Here is a 16,462-nt window from a genome sequence, read left to right as displayed (position 1 = left end):
TTTGTAAAACTATTTCAACACATTTCCATCAAGAGAGACGGAAAGTTGCATTGACATCAGTGGCTATGAGGAGGGGAATCACACAGAGACTGAAATGACTTGCTTCTACTGCTATATGGAAAGGAGACATTGGACTGTTAGCGATGCTCTCTGCAAGCTTATAGTTTTGCACATTGATTATCAAATACAAATTTCCCCACAGAAGTTGGTTTTGCTCCCATCTTATTATCAAGGGCTGGAGTCGGGGCCTTGATACCTGTGCTGTAACCTCTGCTCACCTCTGTGCTGCTCTGTTTGCAAATTAGATCACTAGCATGGGATATTTTGGCTGTTTTCATGTCATTGATTTACATATAAAGTTAACGCTGACCTTTTCATCCACTTACAGGTCCATCCCGCATCCTCGAGGTCACGCCCATTTAGCCGCCCTCGTCAGCCATGACTGTAGGTTTGCAGACTTTCTGACACCAAATGGCAGCAACAGATGGAAAGTAAACTGTTTTATATGTTATAAAGATTATTTATTGTTTTCTATTTGTTACAGCTTACAACTTCTCTCACCGGATTGACCACCTGTCCTTCGGAGAGCCACTTCCTGGAATGATCAGCCCTCTGGACGGCACAGAGAAAATTGCTATTGATTGTAAGTTGGTGTTTCAGATGTTGTTGAATTACTTGTTATTAAAGTGCTCTGATAAACTTTTATTTCCACTGATGGCTCTTGATGCTTCTTTCCAGCTAACCACATGTTTCAGTACTTCATCACCATTGTGCCAACCAAACTGAACACCTACAAAGTGTCTGCAGACACGCATCAGTACTCCGTCACTGAGCGGGTAGGTCTGGGTTTGTACTGTTTTGGCTGGGGAGTAGATAGTGTATCATTGTACTGAAAGCATTTGTATGCCTTTGGCTGTCCCACAGGAACGTGTGATAAACCATGCTGCAGGCAGCCACGGAGTCTCAGGGATCTTTATGAAATATGATATCAGCTCACTAATGGTCAAAGTCACTGAGCAGCACATGCCTCTGTGGCAGTTTCTCGTCAGACTCTGCGGCATCATCGGAGGCATTTTCTCCACCACAGGTAGCTAACGTGCTCATGCTGTTTGAGTGCCGTCTGCATTAAGAGTGTGCTGCAGTAACATTTTCAGATTGCTCTCCTGACTGAAAACCAACTTGGAGGTCACAGTGATTGTTTGTTCAGAACAAGGAGGCATCAAGCAGCAGCAACAGCTTTAACCCTTTGCCCCTTGAAAGCCTACTAGGAGTAACCCTTGAAGCTCTTTTCTGACCTGAGTTGTTTTGGTCATATTTCAGCCTGCTTATAGAACAAAATCACTGCATGTGGATAAGAGGTTACTGCGGTGCTGCTTATGCAGCTTTCCTTGTAAAAACCTGGATTCTGGTTATTCTAATGATCGCCAAACCACGACATTATTGACGTATACTGACGTGTCAAAACTCGTCATCAAGGGTACAGGGGAGGTCGTCACATCTTTATGGGGGGAAAGTCAAAAGATACACTAACCTTTAAAACTTTGAAAATAGATTTTGAATGTCAGAGCTGCTTACAAGCATTTCATGACAACAGCTCCTTGCAAGTTAACTGATTAAATCATGCTATAATGCAAGAACCATACTAACAAATTCCCATCATAAAGTGCTCTTATTGTGCTCATGTATAGACTTTTATACTTTGCACGATTCACAGTACAAATGAATACTTATTTATCTTATAGTGGAACCTCTCATGTTGTTGACTTGTGTTAAGTGGTTTTAGCTCCCTTATCCAGTTTTGAGCCATTTTTTCTAATTGGCTGCACCTCACAGCCTCTCCAGAGAGATTAAAGAGCAGGTGGGTGGAGTTTCTGTGTCTAAGATCTCACTGATATCGTACAGGGTCAAGAGCAGAACAGAAACAGTTCAGTAAAGTCTGAAGGAGTCATTTGTACACAGGCTGACCTCATTGATACTTTGGCTATTATAACAAAAAGCTTTAGTGACCCTTTAACCAGTAAAACAGGATGTGAAACCTTTGCATGTAATTTAACAAAGTAGATCCAGGTATTCTCATAGAACTCTTCAGCTTAACAGCAGAAGTACCTGAATGTTGTAATCCCAAACATGGTGTTCCTGCCAAGACTAAACCCTGGAGGATCCTGTGACTCTATTTGTGAACCATCATTCTTAAATGAATGCTGTTAATCCACTTGGATGAAGAGAAAAACTTTATGCATTATTCACAGATGTAGCCACTGCATAAAAGCAGCAGGTAACAACTTAGACCAAGCTGCTTTCACCTCATCTAAACCCTGAACATGAACATCAGTATTTAAAGTTTTTCTCTCCCGGCAGGTATGATCCACGGCTTGGTGGGATTCTTGGTTGATGTAGTTTGCTGTCGTTTCCAAATGGGAATCTACAAACCTGTAAGTTAACGCAGAAGTAAAACAAGTACAAGAGCAATTCAGTTCTTTTTTTTTTTTAGTGGTACTAATTTCTTATTTTCTCCTTCCTCAGAAGGTTGACCTGACAGCGCAGGAAAGCAGTGAAACTCAGCTTCCTGCTGAAAACTACACTGAGTAACAGCAGATGCTCACAATTTTGGCCTTACCCACAGACAGCAATGACATGCTGGGGAGATGTTTACAAGTTTTATTATAAAATGTTCCCTTTTTTGTTAAAAATGTGTATTTGTATCTGTTTTAACTGTGTAATTCCACAAACCAGAAGCAGTGATTCATCTACTTAAGAAAGACTGTAGTCAGTACCTCCACTTGTCACGTGTCAGCATCACTGGAGAGATGGAAAGCAGAAATTCTTAGATAAATGTTGTAGAATTGATTAGATTTACTGCAAAGATACCTGCAGGCCAACACATTTTCACTTCCCTCTGCTGTGGGGCCCCTTCCTCATACTTCAGCCTTTTTACAGAAGTGAATGTTATACTTAAACCTGTCAGGGACATGGAACAACTTCTCAGTGCCCCGGTCTAAAATGCATCTCATCACATGCAAAAAGGGAGAAACGTGTGCACGGGTATTGGGGTTCTGGGTTTAAATCCATCTGCTAACTGAGCTGAGCCTGGATCTTTTCCCTGTGATTTCCTCCCAGTGTCCAGGGACATGCAGGTTTGGTTAAGCAGTGATTCTAAATGGGCCGTAGGTGTATATGTGAGCGTGAATGGATGTAGCTATTAGCCCTGCAATAGCCTGGTGATCTGTCTGTGGTATACCCCGCCTATCACCCGATGGCAGCTGGGATTGGCTCCACCAGAGAAGCGTTGATGGATGGATGTGTGTCCCTTTTAAAGTGGAATTGTGTGAAAAGTATAAGAGTGTTTGTTGGTGACATTGGTTAAATAGGAAACTGATGTGGGAAATAAAAGTTTTAAGTTCACTGTCTGCATTTAACTGTGTTGTACATCCTGCTACAATCTGACCAGTCTATGGCTGGAAGTGCTGAAAGTCTCAGAGCCAGCGGTGTTGTGATTGCTGGTTGCTCTTTTAAATAAACAGCACACATAATTTAGCAATAAAAAATGGCAGAAAGTGAAAGCGATTGTATAAAAGGCTCTGAGATTTTATGTCTATGCTCTGCAATATTGTGTGGGGTGGAGTTGCGGGAAATGACGTAGGCAGAAGTTTGGGGTACCGCGCTGCTACTCCAGGAGGGGAGATGGTCTTTCCGTGTTAGGTCTGTTTTACCTCATCAAGCTGTGTTCCTGGTTGCCATCCTTCACGGTGATGCTCTGAGTGTTAAGTTCATGACTGGAAACTGCTGGCAACACTGACCATCTAGGTGGCAATAAAACAGCTGGCGGTGACAATCCAGCAAAGTGGAAGCCTGTTGTCCTCCTTCCTGTATCCTGACCGATACACCATCTTGTTATCTGCTGAACCTAAAAGAACTAGCCCTCACCTAGTACTCCTCAACAGCGATGCTTAAACTGCAGTGAATATTTGCTGTTTTGTTTGGGTAAACGACTACTTAGTAACCCAAACTGTCGATTATTTATACATTGATGAATAAACTGATCCATTATTTTCTCTCGTCCCAATTTTACAAGCAAGAACCTGTAGAAAAGAATATTTTACACCATGTCAAGAGTTTATTTGACAGTATTTCAGAATATCTTTCAGTAAACAAGTTTTGTTTTTTAGCAAAATGTAATATATCAGTACTGTCGCATTTCATAAAAATAGTTGTTCACGTCTTTGAAACTACAGTATCAATGATACAGTAAACCATATTTGTAGGAATACAGCTGTACAAGGTGAATAGTACACAATTAACACTACACAGTTATACTTGATCTCAGTGGGGGTTTATGAGCGTGCCATCCTTCACAGGTTCTGATAAGCAGATTTTTTTTGTTTCTTCATACAAAAATCGGTCACAGCAGGCAAGGGGTGGGGGTGGGGGCGGCCTGGATGGAGACAGAGGGCTGGATGACGTATTCTTTCAGAGTTTCCTAACTTTGACATTTGTACATACGGCAAACACGTTTCTACAGCCTACTGCGTCTTTCCACAACCATTTTAATCACAGAACACACAGCTCAGTCAGAATCCACCGCGGATCAGGCCTGATGACTCTCAATGCACAAAGTCTTACTAGTATCCCAGTCTGCAGGTGCCTGGCTTTCCCAGCAGCTTACGAGCACAGCTTGGATGTACCATCATGTTGCATTCAGTCAAACAGTCGCAATCTTTTTTTTTTTTTTTTTTAATTAATCTGGTCCTCCAGTACTCAAAAGCTTAAGTGATAAAGTTTTAATAAAGAGCACACATCCCGCTGAGAGAAATGGATGACATCGAAATGGAGAAATGCAGGAGGACAGTGACGTCATATTTAAATGCATGTATGTTTCACAGATGTGACATTTGCGAGCAACAATACAAACTTAACGTTAAGCTGAAACACAGAAACCGTGGTCCTCTTTGATACAGCCCTGTCTCCATAGACGTTCACAGCTCTACACTCCCAGACGACTCTAAGAAGAGGATGTGATGCTACAGGCTACATGTTATCCCCTTTAAAACACAAGGGGACAAAGGGCAATCATTGACACTGACAAGCTATACAGCCGAGTGCATCAAGATATATACTGCTTGGCGTCCGACGAAAGTCGGATTTCACAACTCAGCGGTTTGCTGACGTGTGTGCATGGTCGCTGATATCTGTTTTGCATTCAGTTCCCAAAATACTTCACAACGGCAACAGCTCTGCATTAGTTCGAGTAAGGCACTCTGCCCCACCTCATAACCATCGGCCTCCTCTTCCCCGCACCGATGCCCCTCTCCCACAGTGATGTGGTACACTTAGCACAGTAAAAGGCATAGAAATGGGAAATAGAGACTGGACAAATTTTTCCTTTTGATCATTAAAATGAATACAACACAGCTTATAATTCTGCACAATGACTGCATGGTTGACTGTGATCAAGTTGTGTACATAACTCAGAAGAGTATCATGAGTTCTTACTAAGCCAATTGTCTTCAGTTACACAAAAGTTCAATTTTGTTCAATTTCGTGGGGAAAAAAAAATCCTTTTCGTCTCATGAGTGCCGACCGGTCTGCTCCACATCTCGATTTTCTGCCTTTAAAAGACGTGAGTCCCTGTCTAAAGACATGGTGGTGTATATCCATGCACACAAACGCCGCCTGCCTTGGCGGTCTGGGTGTGGTGACTCGCACAGTCTTTGATATGTAGTTTATAGACGAGGCCGTGGAAACAGTGATCCTAAAATACTGTCCTGCTTCTTTTTTTGTTTGTTTGTTTTTTTTAAACAATGTGTCTAACTACAACACTGCCTCAAAAACACCAATAGGTATGTTTCTGAGTTTACCAAATGTACATATTTTTCACATCTTTACATTTATAGTATGAGATATATTGGTAGGCATGTGCGATTTAACATATGTCAGGTTAACTGGGCTGTGGTTGGGGTCAGTGCCGTGTGTTCCAGGAGTTTCAGTGTCACTGCTTCCATTTGACACACCTGTAGTCTGGTTCATCCCACTGCGCAGAGAAAACAGGGCAAGAAAACAGAAATCTCCTGGTTTTACATATGTTTCTCTTCCTTGTGTGAGCCCACGCTGCACTAAACAGTCTGAACCCGATACAGTCGAGCATTTAAAGGTACGTATCGAAAGCACAGCTCCACTCAGAGTCAGGCGTCATTGCTCCATCTGTGATCAGAAAATCAGAAGTCGCATAAAAGGGTCCCCAAAGGTTTAGACCATATGTTACAATAGCTGTGTAAGTTTCTTTGTCTTTAAGGTGGTGGGTGTAATAATCATCTTGTAACAACAACTGAAATATAAAACATGATCTCAGAAGTCGATGGCGATGAAAACAGGGCAGACAGAGGCGGCAAGGGAGATCTACTGGTTCTCTGAAAGGTCCAGTGGTGAACCGAATGAGGAGCCATACAGTGTGACTCGGCCCAAACCAGTAAGATCCCTTCTACCTGCTTACTGTGGAGGTCCAGGACCTCAGGGTGCCAGGCAGTTTGTCAGACCCAGGGACATTCCAGGGCCTCGGGGAGGCAGCAGCACTCCTTGTTGGAGGATCTTCCACATTTTTGGAGGGGCAGTAGAGCCCAATGTGGCCACCGGCCCGCTCATCTTCTCTGGAGAACAGACCTCGGGACGCCAGCCTCTCCTGGAGGCTGATATGTCCATCTCCACTGCCCTGAGAGGCTCCGTTCAAATTCACACCAGCAAATGGGTCCCAGGGCCAGATAGTGCTTAACGCTTGTGTATGCAGATCCTTTCTCTTACAGCAGGGGGAGCAAGTCTCCCTTTGCCTCTCTCTCCTGTCAATGCACTTTCCCACAATAGCTTTGGAAGGCAAAGCACGAAGCTGTCTATCGCCCGGTCCACAGTCCATCTCTCCCGACCCCTGAGGGGTTCCCTGCCCCCTGATGATGCATTTCTGCTCGGTGGACCTGCCACCTGCAGCCCCTCTAATGGAGCTGTGGTCTGTCAGCTTTGGAGCTTTGTCTGCCATGCACACTGTGGCCTCTAGAGGGAGCTGATGAGGGGAATCTGGGGCTGACGATGGATGGGATGAGAGCAATGGATTCAGGTGAGCTTCCAGGGTCACTTCCTGCAGGGCAGAGTGGGCTGTAGAAAGGGAATCCCAGGGGCCGGCACAGTCTGTCAGGGAGGAAAACAATATGCTCAAGAGGACTGATATGAAAGAGGTGGAAACGATCATGCACATGCATACAGAGACAGAAAGAAAGGGAAAACACCCCAGAGATAAACACGTTCTTTTATAATATCAGACAAACTTGCATGCACATGTGTATAAGCAGCACAGCAACAGACTTACGTGTAAGGATTTATTCAGTGCTTGTAAACAGTTAACATATTTGCAGCTGTGTGTGATGGACTGATCCCGAGCAGCTCTTGAGTACAAAGTCTACTTCAAAACCCTCTTCAGGACAATTAGACCCAAAGGGTCACTACAAACCATCTTCCACTCTTACTATAGCACACACGAGCACAGATGCACACATGTCAGCTACTTTCCCATGCAAAAACTCGTGACCACAGTTATAGCACACAGATTAATCAGTATGGAGAGAGAGAGACATGCAGTTTTCACAAACCGTGTCTTTAGAGTGGCCCATTAGGAAGAAATAGGGAGAGCTTAGTGTGTCACCTTTCATGCACATGGAGAGGTTGGGAGGTACCATTCCTGAGGGAAGGCAAATAAAAGCCTATACCAATCATTAGACTTAAAGCAGAGGGGTTACAACACACGAAGGCTTGAGAGTCGCTCGTTACCATCTACTGTTTAATCAAAGTAGGCTTTCAGATATTAGTCGAGGAGTAAAAAGTGGACAGATATGAATGCATGTTAATGTGTTCTTGAGTTAAGTTGAAGAGCAAACAGTAAATCTTTAGTAAGAGTGTAAACAATGAGACTCCGTCTCTTTGTAAGGAAAACTCACCATATTCTGGCACCTGTCCTGTGCCTCTCTTTAGCAGCAGCCTGACCCGCCTGCCTCCCGCTTTGATCAGTTCAATGGCGCGGGCGTGAGTCATGTCCCTGGTGCTGTCTCCGTTAATCTCTATGATCTGATCTCCAACCTGGACGATACACACACAAGAGCGGGTCAGTTTCTGCCACCCTCGGTTTACTCACAGCAGAGTAACTTTTCCACACAACCAGTCTTCTCTTGGGGAACCTCCACTGAGCAACTTGGGAATGAGCGCCATTAAGAGCCTTGTTCAAGTACATTTCAACACGAGTGGTTAAGAGTGAGCAAAAGGTTTGCTCAATTCACTCAATTTACTCAATGCATTCATACTTACTCACTTGAGCAGAAGGAAAAATCCATGCTCTGTTAAACTTTACACCATTACTAAATTTTAACAAGGATGCTGAGTGATATTATGTGACACGACCATTTAGATGGATGTGTGTGTGTGTTTGACATACTTTGGATTAATCAGACTTACTTTTTCCATTTTCAAAAATAAAACAGAGCCATTACTATTCACCAACTGCAATCCCAACCATCTGCCAAAGAGTGCTTTCACTCTTGTCGTGGTTTTCCTTATCTCACCCTCATCCTTCCATTTCGTATTGCAGGACCATCCTCTGCAAGGCGCAACACAAACAGGTCCATCTTGTACTCTCTGCCTCCTCGGATACTGAAGCCAAAACCTTTAGCGCTTTTCTCGAGCTCCACTGTAAAGTAATCATAGTCCTGCAGAACAAAATGTAGACGATTTACAACAGAAAAAAATCAAATATGTGATTTCTATGTGAAAAGCAATGATTATGATAAATATAATTGCAATAAGTTACAAACCTGCATACAAATGAAGGATGTACGGTCAACATAAGCAGACAGTTCCTGGTCAAGCTCTACCTGTGGTCTGAAGTCAGCTGGGATCCCTAGAGGGAACTGTGCAGCTGCAGGGTGCTGTCTAAAATCCAGCAGACCAGGTGGGTGTCTGTAGTCCAGTGTTGGTGGCTGCCGATAATCAGTCACTGGTGGGTGACGGTAATCTACCGGCGGTTGCCGGTAGTCAGTGAATGGAGGATGGCGGAAGTCAGGTTTGACATCCTGTCTTGCTTTTACCTCTGACCTGCCATGAGAATGAAAAGTTGACAAAAATCTGAGCAGCGAGGTGAAAACAGCATCCCTGTTGGAATAAATTTGCTGGTGAAGTAACACTGGAGATGTAAGGAAGGAAAGAAACAGACAATTACTGGGTGTGTGCAGATGAGAAGGCTCATCACAAAATGGATAGGTGGGAATATCAGCCTCTGTTATGAAACTTTTATCAAGTTCACACTTGCAAAATGGGCATCAAGCCACAGCTCTGGGACGGCTGCTCACAGTGTCGCGATCTGAGACTCGCGTGCGCGCACACTCACGCTTTCATAGTTTTGACACAGAGCAGGGTCCGATTGCTAGGATCCTGCATTATAGAGGTGATACCTTAAAGTAAATTATTCACTGCACACTGTAGAAGCTAAGTGGTGTTATGCAACTGGGTAGAAACCAGCCTGAGACAGAGTGTCTGACTGGGACATCAGTTGTCTGCAGTCACAGGTTTTCTGCTACACTGACTGGGACACTCTCTTCAGCATGCACAATTTGGTATCTGTCACCTGTGAACTTCATGCCACTCCTCCTTTCAGTCATTCTGTGTGCTTTTTAACAAATCTTACCAAACACCCTCTTAACCCAGCCTTACCTGCCATCGTGGAGGTAGAGCTGTGGATGGGGGCCAGATGGCTGCGTAACTGGGCTCTGCTGGGTTCCTGCTGGTGCAGGAGGACCAGTCACCGCTTGGTTTGTCTGAGCTGGTGTCTGGCCGGGTTGGACTGGTGTCTGTCCAGGTGCTTGACCTGGCTGAGCGGCCATTTGGCCAGACTGCGTGCCTCCTTGGCTTGTCTGGGCTACAGGACTGGGCTGGGTCTGCGGGCTGTGTTTCTGGGTCATGGGGCTCTGCTTCTCTGAACTAGGACCAGAATGGGAGCCTGCGATGGACAGAGGGTTAGGTAAGATTGTACCCGATGGGCAAAGCTCTGAATAAAAAGTGAATTGAATGGATTGACAAATAAAACATGCTCAGGATGTTTAAGATTGCAGAAGAGAACTCTTCTGAATTATTTGCTCCATTTGCTAAAAAACCTTCTAACATTCATGTTTCTGCATCACCAAGCACAAACCCTGTATCCTTTATAGATGACTAAATATAGAAGCCTTTTGACTTTTTAACCTCAGTAATGCAACATTTTTTGTGTGTAAGACTTTCTTTGGCGAAGTGAAATAAAATATATTCATATGAGATAGAGGGCACTGAGTTCAGGGAGTTTCCTGCAAAGGTAAAACAGGAGCCAAATAAACATTCACAGAACAACGTCTGATTTTATTTGCCGCACCAAAACACTTACTCTCCTCTGGTATGATGTGCAGAGTGACTGTTAGTCCAGCATCTTTAATGAGCTTGACGATGTCTGCATGCGGCATGCTGATAATGGATTGTCCGTTCACCGCCAGGATCCGGTCGCCCACCTTCAGCTTCCCACATCTGTCGGCCGGGCTGCCCTCGATGATGCGTCCTATTTTATGGGGCACAGCTGGAATCGGACAACAGCAAGGTGGTTGGTCATGCGCAATTTTGAAGAAAGATGTGAAAACAGCACATTAGTGTTTGTATTACAGCCTTAGCTTCACAGGTTAGGACTGCAGCCACTGTTTAAAATGACAGGTTTCAATATTTTGTTGCCTTGAAATTGCAACACAGAAGTGTAGGTTTTAAAATGTCATGATGACAGTATGCCAACTAAACACATGGAATTTTGAATTTAAGCTTTTACATACACTTAACAAAAAACAGAAAATTTTCACTTCATTATGAAATATCTCTGAACTCTGCGCATAGAAAACCCCTCAGGGACTATTCACCAAGCACCATTACATCCTGAACTAATGTTTAAAATTAGTTCAGTATGCCCAAAATGGGTCTGCTAGACCCACTTAGGGGGTATGTTTATTTTTAGGTGTGTACAGAATTATTGCAGTGGATGTTCCCAGAATGTGTAGGACATTTGAGAAGAATCCATTAATCTTCAGAACAAAACATCTTCACTGTGCCATCAGTCCAATCGGACTGAAGAATCCCACAGTCTGCTGAAAGATATTAGCTCCCTGTAGCAAAGCGTAATCATATGTTTAATAAAGCCTCATTTAAGACAGAAAGATGCTTTTAATACTACTTAGGCTGAATCAAGAGGAAAAAAAATCCCCACAAAAATTATAGTCTTACAAGACAAATTAATTTCTCTTGACCCCGGCTAATGGAAGCTCTGAAGCTACTGGACGGGATAAGAAACAGCACTTTAGTGGAAGCGATTCTATGATAATGACCTAATCTCTTACCAGGCATCGACTTTGAAGACAGCAGGCAATGTGAAATTAAAAAAAAATGAATACATTTAAAAAATACATATATATATAAATCAAAAGAAATATATCCTAAAAATATTTGAGATATGAAGCTAAATTTGCACAGGAGTCATTATATATGTTCGAACTTTATACCATAAAGTTTTTATGCTGGTCGAGCAGGAGGCCCGTGTTGGTTTGAGATTATGCATTTGCATTTTTCCTCATGAAATAGATACAGCAGCAAAAACTAAAAAGGCGACTGCACAGCCACCATCTTTAGGATGATTGCTCATCAGGATGTAAAAATCACCATTTATCTTTAGGAATGACCTTCTGGGATCCTGACAGATGCAAGTCATTGTGTAACTCACTGATGACGGTGGCATTTTCCGGTCTGTTCAGGGAGCTGATGATGACAAAGCCGAAGCCCTCGTTCTCCTTGCGGTTAATAACCACATCGCTGGTTTGCAGAGAAGATCCCTCCGGTGGCGAAGTGGCAACCGGGGCAGCGACCACCGGAGGGCCCGAAGCTGAAGCTGCGTCGCTACGTGGAGAGCTGTGCTGCGTGGACACTGAGCCGGGGCTGCGGCCGTTCACGGGACACGGTTCACCTGAAGAAGAGGACGAGAGCAGGCGAGATGAGTCCGCTCACGGCGGTCATTGAGTTTTCACAGTTTCCCGACAAAAGCAGCTAAAGATGAAAGATGTAGCCACTGACAAAAATGAAAACAACAGTGGTCTTCTTCAATCCCAGCAGGGATTCTGTGTCAAAGTCAAACTTGGCTTCTCTGCTTGTCATTTATGACTCTTTTGTAACCGCTTGCCCCTGCGGGAGAAGCGCACCCAGAAAGACACAAACCACAGAGCCTGCTGCTGCAGAGCTGACAATGAACAAAGGATAAATGTATGTATGATCTACTACCACAGAAAGGATGTGTGGGTGAGAAGTACACAGAGATCCTGCGCGCAGACTGTTAGCATGTGTGCTGTGTCCAAGCTGTGTTTTTTTAATTTGATGCCAGTGAAATGTGCAGCCTGTTCTCCAATCTTGGTCAAGTGTGAAAAAAAAAGACAAAAACACAAAACAAAAAAGAACAGAAAAAAAAAAATCAACAAACAAAACATGTCCTCACCAGGCATTTGCACTCTCCTTCTCACAGTCAAGCTGACTTGACCATTGCGAGCGGCTGCGTGCATCAAGTCTATTACGTATTTGTGCGGTTTCCCAGCAACCACATTTTTATCCACAGAAATGAGCTCATCCCCGGGTCGAAGCCGCCCGTCGCGCTCAGCGGGAGTGTTCTCTATTATAGCGCCAATGACAATCTGTTCAAAGACAATCAATATTAGCAGCATAGATTAGGGTGAAGGAGATGAGTCGGAGACAAGTGGAAACACACAACAGTTGCTTTACTTAGCTTGTAAACTACCTTTGGGTCATGGTAACAGTTTTTCACCTTCTTTATATCCTTATGTCACATTCTTTCTCTGTCATAGACTGCATGCTGTTGTACAACGTGGACAAGTTAGCAAGGCGTTACTTCAGTATGGGAGGCACTGAGCAGTTAGAGGGTCAGCAAAGTGTGAGAAGGCCACTTGTGTGCAAGTCTGTGTGTGTGTCTGGAGGCTGTTTTGGTCAGATGTTTGGGACTGGATGGAGAGTGTGAGACAAGATTAAGTGCAAGTCAGATGAGGCTGGTGTGTATGAGGTTAAAATATGAGTGTGGTCCAGCCCGTCCCATACGAGCCTTGTCACGGGCGTCCGGACTCACAGCCTGCACGGCCTCGTCTCCCCCCAGGATGCGGAAGCCGAATCCAGTCTTCTCCCTCAGCAGGTGCACCTCCACCTCTTCATACTCCGGGCCTGACACACAGGAGCTTACGGTTAAAACAATGCTCGATTTTCCGCCTTAAACTAAAAAATAAAGTTTTCTGTACTCACGTCTGCTCTCGTAGATGGCCCTCGACTTCTCATAAAGGTCATACGGGTCGGGTTTGTTAAGGTCGAAGCCTTCGGTGGAGTCAGGCACAGAAGTGCGGTGCTGTGGCTGGTTTGGGAAGGGCGTACCAGGCGGCAATACTGGACCAGACAGATTTGCTTGAGGGCTGCTGTGTGGATCCCATTGGTCAGGTAACTAGAAGGAAGCACCAACAACAGATGTTTAACTTAACTCAGTTTTGCCTATTTATTTTTATTGTTTGTCTTAAATTAATTATTACTTCTTATTATTATTTTATTATTAATTATCACTATAAATAATAGCTCAAATATGTCACCATGAAGACTTCTATGAACTCCTTTTGCCAAGTATTCAGGATTAAACACATCAAATGTTTAAGTGCTGGACACAAAAGACTGTTTTTGCATTGCGGGTTTAACTTTCCATATCTAAACACAATAGGCTGAACATGGGCATTATGATCTTTCAAACAGTAATGAATGCTATGTCAAAGCAACAGAATTAAAGACAACAGACATAATTTTTGAAATTTTGCCTTTGGAGATATTCATCAGTAGATTTGAAATGAAATGATCAAGATGTGAGTGAAGTGCAGACTTTCAGCTTTAATTCACAGGGTTCAATAAAAATAACAGATTAAATGGTTAGGACAGTTTTCTCATTTTAACAGGCTTAAAAGTAACCAGACAGTTAAATGTCAGTCTTTGTTATTTTATGATAACTTAAGGAGATAAAATAACGGGTTTGATTGGGGCTCAAGAGTTGGGAGTTCGCCTTGTAATCGGAAGGTTGCCGGTTCGAGCCCCGGCTTGGACAGTCTCGGTCGTTGTGTCCTTGGGCAAGACACTTCACCCGTTGTCTACTGGTGGTGGTCAGAGGGCCCGGTGGCGCCAGTGTCCGGCAGCCTCACCTCTGTCAGTGCACCCCAGGGTGGCTGTGGCTACAATGTGGCTTGCCATCACCAGTGTGTGAATGTGTGTGTAAATGGGTGGATGACTGGATATGTAAAGCGCTTTGGGGTCCTTAGGGACTAGTAAAGCGCTATATAAATACAGGCCATTTACCATTTACCATATAGATAAAAGGTCCAATGTTGTTTATGAGGGTTAGATTTTCTGATGGTTCACTGTCACTCACAATATGCTGATTAATAAGGTGTCAGAGTAAGTGAAGGAAGCCGTCACTAGCTTGGGGTCGAGTGCTTACTCTACGATCTGGTTCATTTTAAAAGCTCAGCCAGCTCAGCAACGCCAAAAAGCATAAAAGATAACAGAAGACAACTAAAGTTCATGATCACAGAGGGAATTCCAAACATTGTAACCTAGTCAGATTACTTCGCTGTAGATATGCGAATGTTCATGCCTTCATGCATGTAAACAGAGTTTACAACAAGCTGCAAACTACTGGTTACATTTAACAACAGCAAGATCAGATTAGACATTAGTCAAGACTTTTGCACACTATAAAGATTTATTAGAATGAAAGAAGAGAGAAGCGTGGAAATGTAAACCAAGGCCTTCGTTCAATCTATCCAACATGGTGGAGGCATTGCTATGGCATCGACACACAGTCAGTGTTTATTGATGATGTGGCTGCTGACTGAAATAGCAGAATTAATTTGAAGTTACACAAAGATAAATACAGTACAGATGAATAATGACCCAAAATACACTCACGTTAAAAACCTATTAATATAAAGAAATAAAATGCTATTTAATGGCAGAGACAGTCACAAGATATTAACTGATCAGACTATGGACCAACAAGCAGCTGCAGTACAGACTAGAAATGCATCGTCCTCCTTTGTGAAGGAAATGCAGCATTTAGCCTTTATGAAGTCAGTTTTTCATTTCTGAATTTGCATCTAGGTGTTAAAAAAAAAGGAAAAATCTTCTATTTATGATTAGTTTGTCCAGTTAACTTTGGAGCCTTTGAAAATGGGGTGACCGTAAAATGGCTATAACTCTTTAAAGCCCTTGAATTAAAGCTGAAAGTCTACACTTCAATCACATCTTGATTGCCTCATTTCAAATTCACTGTAGAGGCAAAATTAGGAAATCTGTGTTCTTCTCTAAACGCTGAAGGATGTGAGTGTGTGTGTGCAGATATGTACAAAATAATGTTGAGAAGGAACACGTGTTATTATCCAGTAAAGAAAAATAACGATTATGAATTTAAATTAACAATCATATTTCAAACTTAAATGCGGTGACAATCACCACACCCGAATGTGCTGTGTAATGTAAAGGAGAACAGATTGTTCGGCCAGCAACAGGTAGTCTAAAAATCAACCTGAAGAGGGTTTTTTTTCCCCCCCAGCTGGTGCGATGTACCTTCTGAAGTGATCAAAGTAATAAGCAGCTCAGGGGAGGATGTCTCTTTTTACAATAAAGTAAAAGCCAAACACCTCTGAGGTAACACAGTCTCTGCAACCAGTGCTGATCCCGAACACACAGCCAGAAACACATTTAGTTCAATCACCGTACCTGTTTGGAGGCCTTCCATGGAGAGATGTGGCCTGAGGAAGAAAAACAAAGTTAACACAGAACAAACTCAAATAATCTGTTCCATTATTAAGGAAAAACAGAAGAATCGACGAAAACAACTACACGGGAAAAAACAAAACAACGAAGATCTGAGAACAAGCCTTTCTGCTGATGAGATAAAAATCAGAAATCTTCCCTTAATGAGTGACAAAAATCCGCAGTTTGCTGTTTTCATATTTCTCTGTTTTGACTTTGTTTGTGTAACTCTTCTTAAACGGGTTTGGTTGTTGCGTTTGTTTTCAGCATAATTACATCATTAGCTGCAGGCGAAAGCACAGGCCCCCGCCCCTCCACACGAACACGCAAACACACACTATTTGCTGTGAAAGTTGTGTATTATCCGCGCGCAGGAAGCACGGAGAGCTCTACATCACAACAACAATCTCATCGCCACAGCTCCCCTGTGACTCCTCTGAGTCAAAGACATACAGAACATTTATGCTGCTAAGACCCAAATACATACATTTATACATGGAGAAAATGTACAGTAGCTGCCTTGTACAAACATTTAGACTGAATC

At 43.2% G+C, this 16,462-nt stretch overlaps 2 protein-coding genes across 3 annotated transcripts in view; one reads left to right on the top strand and one right to left on the bottom strand.

Moving 5' to 3' along the window:
• The window catches only part of LOC146382475 (endoplasmic reticulum-Golgi intermediate compartment protein 2-like), a 6,787-nt gene extending 2,940 nt beyond the window's left edge, over positions 1 to 3,847 (top strand). Inside the window, exons 8-13 of the mRNA XM_084933133.1 lie at positions 389 to 444; positions 545 to 643; positions 739 to 836; positions 925 to 1,087; positions 2,359 to 2,432; positions 2,524 to 3,847. Of these exons, the coding sequence (XP_084789259.1) occupies positions 389 to 444; positions 545 to 643; positions 739 to 836; positions 925 to 1,087; positions 2,359 to 2,432; positions 2,524 to 2,589 (556 nt within the window). The 3' untranslated portion in view covers positions 2,590 to 3,847. The remainder of the gene's footprint in view (positions 1 to 388; positions 445 to 544; positions 644 to 738; positions 837 to 924; positions 1,088 to 2,358; positions 2,433 to 2,523) is intronic.
• A 2,500-nt stretch (positions 3,848 to 6,347) lies between these two features.
• The window catches only part of magi2b (membrane associated guanylate kinase, WW and PDZ domain containing 2b), an 88,924-nt gene continuing 78,809 nt past the window's right edge, over positions 6,348 to 16,462 (bottom strand). Inside the window, exons 12-23 of one of the 2 annotated variants that reach the window (XM_084933124.1) lie at positions 15,883 to 15,914; positions 13,378 to 13,570; positions 13,208 to 13,299; positions 12,569 to 12,761; positions 11,807 to 12,046; positions 10,439 to 10,624; positions 9,736 to 10,021; positions 8,841 to 9,120; positions 8,592 to 8,735; positions 7,974 to 8,112; positions 7,629 to 7,717; positions 7,056 to 7,170 (exon numbers count right to left, since the gene is read on the bottom strand). In XM_084933124.1, coding sequence (XP_084789250.1) covers positions 7,114 to 7,170; positions 7,629 to 7,717; positions 7,974 to 8,112; positions 8,592 to 8,735; positions 8,841 to 9,120; positions 9,736 to 10,021; positions 10,439 to 10,624; positions 11,807 to 12,046; positions 12,569 to 12,761; positions 13,208 to 13,299; positions 13,378 to 13,570; positions 15,883 to 15,914 — 1,931 coding nt within the window. In that variant the 3' untranslated portion in view covers positions 7,056 to 7,113. Of the gene's footprint in view, positions 7,171 to 7,628; positions 7,718 to 7,973; positions 8,113 to 8,591; positions 8,736 to 8,840; positions 9,121 to 9,735; positions 10,022 to 10,438; positions 10,625 to 11,806; positions 12,047 to 12,568; positions 12,762 to 13,183; positions 13,300 to 13,377; positions 13,571 to 15,882; positions 15,915 to 16,462 lie in introns of both variants that reach the window. The other variant, XM_084933123.1, reaches the window with a different exon arrangement.

The sequence above is a fragment of the Perissodus microlepis genome, chromosome 7 (genome assembly GCF_051167445.1).
Source record: "Perissodus microlepis isolate ML-2025 ecotype Zambia chromosome 7, ASM5116744v1, whole genome shotgun sequence".
Lineage (NCBI taxonomy): Eukaryota > Metazoa > Chordata > Actinopteri > Cichliformes > Cichlidae > Perissodus > Perissodus microlepis.
The sequence above is the reverse complement of the archived record's forward strand: the minus strand, read 5'-3'. Positions and strand labels throughout refer to the sequence as shown.